This window comes from Rhamphochromis sp. 'chilingali', assembly GCF_963969265.1.
Source record: "Rhamphochromis sp. 'chilingali' genome assembly, chromosome: 4".
Lineage (NCBI taxonomy): Eukaryota > Metazoa > Chordata > Actinopteri > Cichliformes > Cichlidae > Rhamphochromis > Rhamphochromis sp. 'chilingali'.
Genome location: NC_137948.1, coordinates 43,525,281 through 43,536,294, shown reverse-complemented (window position 1 = coordinate 43,536,294; position 11,014 = coordinate 43,525,281). Strand labels below are relative to the sequence as shown.

Here is an 11,014-nt window from a genome sequence, read left to right as displayed (position 1 = left end):
GTCTCTCAATTTTCTTTCATTAATATAATTAGAAAATCTTTCCGACTTGCAGCAGGAATCCTCTGTTTGACTTCAGCGTTGCCACAGTAGTATTATAGCCTCCATAACTTGTGTTTGTTACAGATACTGCAGGTAAAACCCTGTTACATGGCATCGTTTAGTGTTCATGTGTACTGACTCTTATGCCTCAGGATGAGAGCCCAGTGGTTAAATTATAGTTCGGAGGGTTTTGAGACATATTTAGGCTTATTCAGCAAAGCAGTTTCAAAAACAGTCTACAACTGATCTACTAGCCATAGTGTCCATACGGCTGATCAAGCCTACTGTTTATAGCATGGGCTCAACTGCTTAACAATTAATCTTCTTATTAAACTGATGGTATGTTTGATACTGTGTTAGCTCCATTTAATTTCGTGTGTCACTACCAACAAGAGTGAGCCAGGCTTCGTCCTGCAGCTGAGAGATGAGCAGCGCTTAGCTAAACGGAATCAGCAGAATTACCCTGACATCAGAAAACAGACTGAAGACGAAGCTTTTCCTGCTCTTCCTCCACCATCAGTCAGTAGTCCCTTTCAATCAGTGCAGTGTCTTCGTGGCTCTGCTTCAAATCTCCTCCTCTGCAGTGACTGGGTTTTAAAGAAATTAGGTTCTTTCACATGTCAACATTAATTTTTGGTAGCGCAGTGTCTCTCGCAGTGGAGTGACAATTTTATTTGTTTCTGATCTTTCCAGTAAGATTTAGCCGTCGTATTCCTCGTTAGATGTGAAAAGTTGTTCGAATCCATTTCTGTGGTGATCCATACTTTTAGACACGAGGCCGGTTCTTATTTTTTCAGTGCAGTACGGTCAGCTGACAGTTGGAGCTACGCAGCAACGTGGCCGATCAGGTATATGTTATCGTAGAGGTGGCCTACGAAGTCATCCGAAACATTGTGTGCTGCTCGTCGTGTGTTCCTGATAAACTCCCTCTTGGACATCTTGTTTTTCACGTGTGGGCTGGTGAGGTCGATGGAGAGCAAGATAAGGCTGTAGCACAGCACATACACAGCATCTGCAGAGAGAAGGCACCAGATTGGAATTGGAGAGAGGAACAGAAAGTGGAAAAACTCGTCAATCTGAGTGATTTCTACTACTAAATAGCTCTAGAGCATTCTTGTTTCCAAGACTTTCCAGAGGGGACAGGTGGTTAGATTACCACATCCATGAAAAGGCAGTAATCCATCCCTCTCTAGTCTTGGGCTCTAAAGTGTCAGACTGATCCTGCTACAATTCCTAACCACACAAGCAGTTCAGACGAGTTAGCAATAATCCAGAGAGGCATTGGTTTCTCTGTGTTCTGCTGACATTAACAAAGCCTTTGGTAAATGCAGGGAAAGAATAAAACCTTCTGACATCCTTATTCTGTGGCAGTGAATGAGGTTTTCATGTCATGTCTGCATACTACAGTTTGTTGTTACTACAGCAGGACGATGAAAATCACACTCCCTCGACATTTCTGAATCCGAAAAACTGAAGCTTCCAGTTTTACTCTTATTATCATTTATCTGTTTCAGAAATCAAATACAAGACGGTTCGCTGTCAATGACAACATCAGTTTAACAGTTCTGGCAAAAACAAAATATCCACGAATGTTAGCATCTTAGTGTTTGCTGGGCATCTCTTTAATGCTAGCACCAAAGAAAAGGTTTTACAGAGAGTTGTGTGTGAGGGTGGACATTATGAAAGGACTTGGACTGGCAAGGCAGAGAGATTATTAAGATGGAAAAGATGTGCAGCAGATTAAGGATAGCAGTGGCTATGTGCTAACAGGTAAAGATAGTGTGTTGAGTAGATAAAAGGAGTACTTTAAGGAGATGATGAACACAGAAAATGAGAGAGAGGAGGGCGGATGGAGGACAGAGTGAATGAGACAAAATCAGGGCCGCTATGAAGCAGATGAAGAGTGGAAAGGCAGGTCGTTCAAATGACGTACCGTGTCTTATTTTGGAGGAGTTTTTGATCAGACTATTTAACAAAGGATGGCTGAGGAAGGGTACAGTGTTTCCAAAACAAGAGTGATGTGCAGCAACTACAGAGGGATAAAGCTGGTGAGCCATCTTCATGCCAAGAAAGAGCTCTACAGATGCAAATGAGATGTTCTTTGAGAGGGTCAAATGGAGCTGCTAGGAAATGTGTATGAGGAAGTCAGAAAATCAGAAGCATAAACAGCTGGGGAAGGATAGTAAGGAAGTGAGACAGTGGTGAGGTGTGCGGTCGGAGTGACAGATGGATTCCAGGTGGTTGTGGAATTAAATCAGGGATCAGCTCCGAGCCCCTTCTTGTTTGCTATGGTGATGGACAAGTTGGCAAATAAGGTCAGGCAGGAGTCTCCATGGACTTTGATGTTTGCAGATGAGAGCAGGTGAAAGAGAGCTTGCAACAGTGGAGCTATGCAGGAGCAAGACAGAATACACTTGTGTGTGTGAGAGGCAGGCGGGTGCTACGGTGAACACAGAGCAGAAAGAGTGAAAGGGGATGAATTTAAATATGCTGGGTCAACCGTTTAACGCGACGCACAAGAAAGGTAAACAAGTGCACGCAGGGTGGAGTGGGTGGAGATGGACGTCAGGGTGATTTGTGACAAAAGGAAGGTTTACAAGATGATAGTGAGACCTGCTATGATGAATGGTTTGGAGATGAATTCAGAGAAGCAAGGATTAGATGGTTTTGGGCATGTTTAGAGAGGCGATAGTGGACACATTGGACAAAGGATGTTGAATTTGGAGCTGTCAGACATGAAGAAAAGAGGAGGCCCACAGAGGAGAGGACATGCACGGGCTTGGTTGGACAGAGGAGGATGCGAGGGATACGGTGAAATGATCCTATGTGACAAGCCCTAAAGGAAGCAGCTGAAGAGGAAGAAGACTATCTTCTATCAAAGAGCCATCTCGAGGCCCAGACACACTGGTGACACTTAAGTTAACTCCTGTACTTAAAGCAGGAACACTAAGTACTAACCAGGACTGAGGCCCAGCTCTCGAACAAGCCCAGGGTTACAGGTACAAAACCTGTGGCTGAACTTGGTAATAAGGGTTTCCAGATATTCTCCTCTCTCCTCGGGCGCATGGATGTGTCTGAAGAAATCCCTCAGAGCATTGGGGAGAAACTGGTTACTGAAGTTATGGAGCTTCACCAACTCATCCAGGACATCCCGTCTGCCCACACAGAAACATACAGTCACACAAGCTGCAGTCACAGAATAGCATACAGATACTATCTTTATTTATTTAACCTTTATTTATCCCATTGAGATTCAATTTGTCATTTACAAGAGAGACTTGTTCCAGACAAACATATTAAAATATCTATACTAACATGAAAATACATTTAATAGTTAGCAGTAAAGGCATATTTATATATTTGGGGATAGTTAGGACCAAATGTATTTGGACACAGTAGGTAAACATTTTCCCTCTGAGCACCATCACACTGGACTGCAAACTAATCTATTATGATGTGACTGTCTCTAAACATTCATGGACCTATGAACTGCAAGTGTCAACCTTTCAGCTTAACAAACTGTTGTGAATGTCAAGTGAAGAGTGGTGTGTGTGTGTGTGTGTGTGTGTGTGTGTGTGTGTGTGTGTGTGTGTGTGTGTGTGTGTGTGTGTATTAACCTCTCATCCAGATAAATCCTTAGCATCTTCCAGTTGAGCCGTCTGGTGTAGAAAATAAACTTTGCCAGCTCAGTGGGGTGATCCACTAGTATACCTTTGGACATGAAGTAACTGATACCCTACAAACACAAAGAGGAAAATGATGCTCTGAAATAGCAAAGACTTGTAGGACTAAAGTTAGAATCTAGACACTGACTCAGCGACTCAGGGAAGGGGGACGTCTGCGTCTCAGGGTCAGACACAGAAAGCCCGCCGAACAGAGAGGCAGCTCTAAAACAAATGCTTCCCAAGAGAAAACTACAAGTTGTAGCCGACAAATTCTTTTACTGTGAGCGGCAGCGTCTCCCAATCTACAAAACACTCAATTTTCATGCAGTATTTATTATATAGGCGTGGTGACAGTGTAACGACAGCTTGGTTCTTGCACTCTCACTACGATTAGCTGATTTCAGTCCGTGTGTTGGGGAAAGGAAAATAGTGGCACAGTTTATAGTGTGGATACGGACATTACTTCGATTTTTTTCGCACAAAGGGACACGAGCGCAATGGTAAAGTAGAGACTATTTGAGGACAGAAACAACAGCACAATGTTGCTAACACAACATGCACCTGCACAGACAGCATGCTAAAGCTAAGCTAGCCAATAACCCACAATGACACTAACGTTGAGTAAATGCTGACCCCAGCCCAGCGCCGTCATTTGCGCTGTTGAACTACAAGAGTTACCAAACTAATGAGCAGTCAGGTTGCTAGTTTATTTTGTTATGCTAGCAATCTCCCACTCTAGCTTGTTGATCAACCAAAGACCTAAACAGAGTTTTCATTCGTTTGAAAGCCTGATGCTTAGCCTTGTCCACCCCTGTTGGAAAACGCAAACTCAATTTTGACCATTCGAGAAAAAATTACCCATAATCATCTCACAGATGTAACATTATCTACAGCTACTTTCAGCACCATTGATATTTATTTAGAGATTTTTCTTTCTGAGTTAACTTCAATAATTACTTCCTCCAAACCATCAACGTGTCTTTTAGACCCCATTCCTACAAAACTGCTCAAAGAAGTCCTGCCATTAATTAATGCTTCGATCTTAAATATGATCAACCTATCGACTCAATTGGTTATGTACCACAGGCCTTCGAGCTGGCAGTAGTTAAAAAGCCATCACTTTTAGCCACTTTTTAGCCATCACCAATCATAAGTCAGTCTCCTTTCATATCAAACATCCTTGAAAGAGTAGTTGTCAAACAGCTAACAGATCATTTGCAGAGGTTTATTTGAAGAGTTTCAGTCAGGTTTCAGAGCTCATCACAGCACAGAAACAGCTTTAGTGAAGGTTACAAATGATCTTCTTATGGCCTCTGACAGTGGACTCATCTCTGTGCTTGTCCTGCTAGACCTCAGTGCAGCGTTTGATACTGTCGACCATAATATCCTATTAGAGCGATTAGAACATGCTGTAGGTATTACAGGTACTGTGCTGCAGTGGTTTGTATCATATCTATCTAATAGACTCCAGTTTGTGCATGTAAATGGAGAGTCCTCTTCACACACTGAGGTTAATAATGGAGTTCCACAGGGTTCAGTGCTAGGACCAATTCTGTTTACATTATACATGCTTCCCTTAGGCAGCATCATTAGAAGACATAGCATACATTTACACTGCTATGCAGATGACACCCAGCTCTATCTGTCCATGAAGCCAGATAACACACACCAATGAGTTAAACTGCAGGAATGTCTTAAAGACATAAAGACCTGGATGGCCGCTAACTTTCTGCTTCTTAATTCAGATCAAACTGAGGTTATTGTGCTCGGCCCTGAAAATCTTAGAAATATGGTATCTAACCAGATTCTTACTCTGGATGGCATTACCTTGGCCTCCAGTAACGCTGTGAGGAACCTTGGAGTCATTTTTGACCAGGACATGTCCTTCAACGCACATATTAAACAAATATGTAAGACTGCTTTCTTCCATTTGTGCAACATCTCTAAAGTTAGAAATATCCTGTCTCAGAGTGACGCTGAAAAACTAGTTCATGCATTTATTGCTAAAAACTAAAAGCTCCTTGAAAAGCCTTCAATTGATCCAAAATGTTCCAGCAGGAGTACTGACAGGGACCAGAAAGAGAGATAAATATTTCTCCTGCATTGGCTTCCCTTCACACAGATGCTATTCATTTATTTGTAAGTGAGCAAACCTACAAATTCAGCAGGGGATCAAATACTTATTTCCTCCAGTGTATAACTGTATCAACTGTTATCACTGAAGGTTTAGACAACAGACTGCAGATGCCCCAAATCCAGATGTGCGCATCAACCAATACTGACCCTTTGACTAAATCATTAGGTCAGGTGAAGGATGGGGATTAAGTTATTTTGTTCTTACACTGAAATCCTGGAAAAATTAACATATTGGCTGGCAGGAGATTTGATGGAAACAAAAGAAATATTCACAGTTGATGCGTCTCTACTACAGATCCTGGGTGTAACTTTATATATTACCTCCTGTGGGTTAGCATTGAATGTCAGGCTGCCTTCATCTAGCTGTAGGTATAGTCTTCTATATGAGAAACCAGCAGGAAGCCTTCTGTTGTAGATGGAGCAGTGGCCCCAAGTGGACTTACATAGACTGGAGGAATTGACATGGATTATTAAAAAAAAAAAACAACAACATAGACATTTGTAACACTTCTAGTAAAAATGTAATTACCACAAGAAAAAACCGAGGTGAAGTGCCTTACCCCTGCCAAAGATATTCATCATTTCCCAGACCCTGCCACACACATCCAGCCAGGCACAGATCAGTAGCATTCAGGTATGACAGTATGGTGATGCCCAGTTCAGGTGGCAGCATCTCCAAGTCTATAAAACCATGAGGTTCCTTACCTACCAAAAAAGGAGAGACAAAATAGACAGACGTATTCAGATTTAGTTGTAGCATTTTTCTGTATTTGGTTGCACTGTGTGCTTTTAGAACATATGAGCTGTGAAATTGATGAAGACGTTTTCATAATTTGCTCTGTTTTTCGATTTGCATACATTTTCTTAAGCTGCAGTGTGTTCAGACCTCGGGGCCAACTAAGAGACCCCAGTACCAGGACTTCAAAATGCAAACTGACTTGAAGCACTGTACGCGTACTTTGTCCTGATTTTAAGTACATGCTAAAAAACTCATTTACTAAGCAGAACTCATGGCCAAACAGCTATGCCTCTCACTAATTACACCCAAATTTCTTGGAAACCTTCGGACAGCATACAATCCTTTCCTACAATAGAATAGTTACAGCCCACCAGCCTCACCTAATGGCAAGATCCAGGTTGAAACCCCGGATGGAGCCTTTCTGTGTGGCTAATAATCAAGTTGGATGAAAGTATTTATCTCTTTCTTAGGTTTAACGTCCTGCATATGAATCAAAAGTAATAGCCTATTAACTACAGCTATTCTGATTATGTACAAAATGTTAAAAGAAGCAACTAAACAGTACTGAAGTGGAGATGAAACACTACATTAATAAAGGCATCGATTTAACATTATATGTCAAGTTGGCTTTAAGAAATAAGTGTCTAAAGTTACATGTTTAGTACAGAGTATGATGTCATTGGGTTGTTTGGTTGCTGCCAATAGACTTTGATTAGTTTATGTTGGACCAACAAGCTGTAGTTACTGACACTGTTTGATTGTTTCTTGTTTAGTTAGGTTTATCAAGTGGTGCAATCAACTGACAGAGCAGATGTCTGCAAGATGCGATCAGCATGGTTTTATTCAGTAAAGCTGTCCCTCTTCCAAACAGTTTACAACATAACAAGTTAGTACATGTGCATCACAAGTTTTTACCCAAGCACGATCGTGTCAGAGGGGGACCCGACTGATGTGTGGAATGGACAATGTAACAAACACACAAACAAAAATGGAGCCTCAAAGGACAGGATGCTACAGAAACCTATTTCCTTGTTTTAGTTTAGAAATCCTTATCTCACATGATCTCACTGAGTGGATTATTTCATAGTGAAAGTGAAGAGAAGTGAAGCCCAAATGTAAGTAAACGAGAATGAAGGACTTTTTCCTCCCTGGGGACATGGTCACAGATGTTTGGATTCCCGACAGGCATGAATTGTTAATACAGATTGCATCGTGTGTGTTTGTATGTTTATACCGCCACTGCGTGTTCTCAGCAGATGATAGATGTCAGGCCGATAGCAGTGCTGTGGAGCTCTTTTCTGCGAGCCTGCATCTCTCCCTGGGTAAAGAAGAAAATGTTTTTCTATTCAGTCGCAGACATTGAAATTCACCTCGAGGAGAAAAATGAATCATTTTCTGACTCTAAGCTTCACCACTGGTTAATTGTTTTCAGTGGATTTGGTAGAAACTGCCAAAAGTTAAAAATAAACCTAAAGAGGAGAGGATAAATGCAGTTAGCTGTCAGTTCAAATGACAGCATGTGTAATTACTGTACATGGCATAAGAAACTCATTAATGCTTAATAATATATACAGATTTAGGAATAAATAAATATATGCTGACTTTAGGGCTGTCCAGCGGTGTGGTGGTTAGCACCATCACTTCACAGGAAGAAAGCCGTTGGTTTGAATCCAGGAGCCCTTTCTGTGTGGAGTCTGCATGTTCCCCTCTCTGGCCACACTCGAAAGACGTGTAATTAGTGAATTTAAATCGGCCATGAGTGTGACAGGTTATCTGTCTGTGTTAGCCTTGACAGATCAGTGACATGTGCAGGGTGAGCCCCTGCTCTTCCCCTGTTACAGCTGTGACAGCATCCCCACCCCATGACCCTGGACTGAGCGGAAGAAAATGTATATTTTTGATTCATTATCTTCACATATAAAACTATTACAAATAGGAGATAGTAATTTAAATCTATATCATTCAGAGAACTTGGCTACATCTATAAATGACGCCGCACCCTGGATTGCAGTCTAACACCGGGAATATTTATATAAATTACACCAGAACGTTTCAGTTTCAAAATTTCAGTGAAATATAGAATTTCCATCATTTCCAAGTCAATTCTGTTTCCTGCTCTGAAGCAGAGTACCTTGCTCCTGTCGTCCCCCTCCTCTCTCAGCCAGTCGATCAGCGAGCTCTTCCTGAAGCTGCTGCTGTTGTCTGGGAGGCAGCCTCCACAGTGCCTGACCCATCTGTAACAGGAGGGAGACACTTAGATGATATAAAGGAATATGCTACATTTCCACTTACCTGTGTGAAAAATAAAGTAGTAGACTACATCTTTTTTTGTACACGCATGTTTCTTCTTTGCATACTTTGACATGACATTAAATACATGATCAATGGATGTATACAGTGAGCACTGTTCGAGGCAACATTTGACCATTTACTTTATGAACAGGGGTCATACTTTTTAGATCAAACCTGGTTATTAAAAAATCGAGATTATAAAGGGTTAAGACTGAAGCAAAGTAATGAGCCGCTGTGTCCCGTTTCATGTATTAAAAAGCCTACGCAGCCACCAGAATCTGACAGCACTCTAACTGCTTCAGAATAAATAACGATCACCGACACAGGCCTACATTTAGCAAACACTGTCAGATCCACAGAGCACACATGCTGCTAACTAGCTTCAAATTTGGCTTGTTCGGTACCTGCGTGCCAACAGCAAGGAGACAGCGGCTAGTCTGAAGGCCGGTCAAACGTCAGCTGTTTTACATAAACAACTTCCATTACACTGTTGTAAACATCAACGCTGGAAGTTCCAGCCAGCACGGTAGTTTGACTTGCAGACCCGCCCTCCCTTCAATACCACTGGCCACAAAATCACAGTAGCATTGAACCTCTTAACCCATTGGTTGAACTGTCTTTCACTCTTATGCTAGTCTTTCAATTCATCAAGTTAGCCTACCAAGATAGTTTAAGTGCACCGAGGACACAAATGCGTTCTCTTTATTTACATATTAAAGAACATATGAGTTCGTCACAGAAACGTAAGTGGCGCTACCAACCTGACTTCAATGATTCCTCTGACAACCTGACCTGCGCACAATGACAGCTGGAAGCGCGAGTTCCTTATTATCAAACGGATACTGCAGTAATTTCATTAAGCCGAGTACAGATAACAACAGAACAACAGGTCCTCCGGTTCAGCAGAGCCCTTCAATACAGGAGTCTACCAACTGAATTATGTTTCCACTCTCTTCTTCCTGTCGGCCCGCCCACCTTTTGTATCGCGTCATATAGACAAAAAAGGTTGAATCGAAAGAAAATGTGTCTTCCCCCGGTTTGTCTTTATCAGTGGATTAAAGTTTACGTATTTAACATGAATGTGATAAATAAGCTTTAAAAACAAAAAAAACAAAAGCAGAACCAGCGTCTGCGTCACTGACGTCAACTTATTGCATGACGTAGGCAACGCGCACAGACCCAAGAGCCAATCAGCCTGCTTTACAAGTCGGATCAGGGGACAGTGGTTAATGGTTAATTATTGGATACACCTGAAAGCTCATAATAAGCGTCATCCTGTTAAGAAAGTGTTTTGGAAAAATGAAAGGATTAAAAAATAGTTTTGGGTGGGTTGGTAGAGTATTTCAAGTATATAGCACAGAATTAGGACCCATGGAAATACACAACTGTAGACATCAGATATTAAAAAGAGAAGAAATATAACAGATATTTGTTAAGAATTTTATAACAGAGTAGAGATCAAGTAGAGTGATTACTTGCAGATTTATACAGATGGATCGAAAGAGCCAAAAACTGAAACAACTGGTGTAGCAGTAGTGGCTCCTGAATTATAAAATAAAATATCAAGATTTCAAAAAAGAACATCAATTTAGTTTTTAGTATATGTGGTGTAGAATTGTATGTATGTATGTATTTAGCGTAACAAAAGAGCAGATAAGCTGGCTAAGGAAGCTATTACAAGAGTAGATATTTTAGTAGATATATTAGTTTGGAAAATAGTACATTATGAAAAATGGTGTGGAGTAATGAGGTAAAAGGTAACTGTATAAAATACAGTTGGAGTTACAAGACAGAGGAATAAGTAGGCCGGAGGGGATAATAATAAATAGAATAAGAACAGGTCATTGCTCTTTGAATGGCACTCCTTTCAACATGGGGAAACATCTAGCTGGTTTATGTAATCGGTGTAATGCTATAGAAACAATAGAACGTGTGCTTATTAGCTGCCGGAAATAAGTCAATCAAAGAAGAATATCGAGTGTAGAAATGGATACTAACAGGGAATTGAAGTTTGAGAATGTGGTTGCTCAGTTAAATCATGATGAAGGGAAAGGGATTTCGTTTCTGAGAAGTACCAAAGTCATCAGGAGCATATAAGGAAATGATGTAGCAGTATAGCCCAAGAGATGGCAGTAGTGCAACA

At 41.2% G+C, this 11,014-nt stretch overlaps 1 protein-coding gene across 2 annotated transcripts; it reads right to left on the bottom strand.

Annotated features, from left to right (window-relative positions):
* Positions 1-256: 256 nt before the first annotated feature.
* Positions 257-9,873, bottom strand: fbxo8 (F-box protein 8). Of its 2 annotated transcripts, none has more exons than XM_080879785.1 (8): positions 9,633-9,873; positions 8,711-8,813; positions 7,814-7,897; positions 6,401-6,545; positions 6,162-6,288; positions 3,657-3,775; positions 2,998-3,194; positions 257-1,051 (listed from the first exon to the last, which is right to left on the bottom strand). In XM_080879785.1, the coding sequence occupies exons 2-8, from the start codon at positions 8,811-8,813 to the stop codon at positions 864-866; spliced, it is 963 nt and encodes a 320-aa protein (XP_080735911.1). In that variant the 5' UTR covers positions 9,633-9,873; the 3' UTR covers positions 257-863. The 2 variants fall into 2 exon arrangements, with proteins under 2 accessions (XP_080735911.1, XP_080735912.1); XM_080879786.1 differs by lacking the exon at positions 9,633-9,873 and adding an exon at positions 9,276-9,401.
* Between the last annotated feature and the right edge of the window lie 1,141 nt (positions 9,874-11,014).

Excerpts from the sequence above, each read along its gene's own strand:
- fbxo8 (XM_080879785.1), bottom strand. The coding sequence starts at position 8,813 with ATGGGTCAGGCACTGTGGAGGCTGCCTCCCAGACAACAGCAGCAGCTT. Across the intron at positions 7,898-8,710 it reads AGGGGGACGACAGGAGCAAG|GGAGAGATGCAGGCTCGCAG; the intron begins GTACTCTGCTTC and ends TTCTTTACCCAG. Across the intron at positions 3,776-6,161 it reads TCAATGCTAACCCACAGGAG|GGTATCAGTTACTTCATGTC; the intron begins GTAATATATAAA and ends TTGTGTTTGTAG.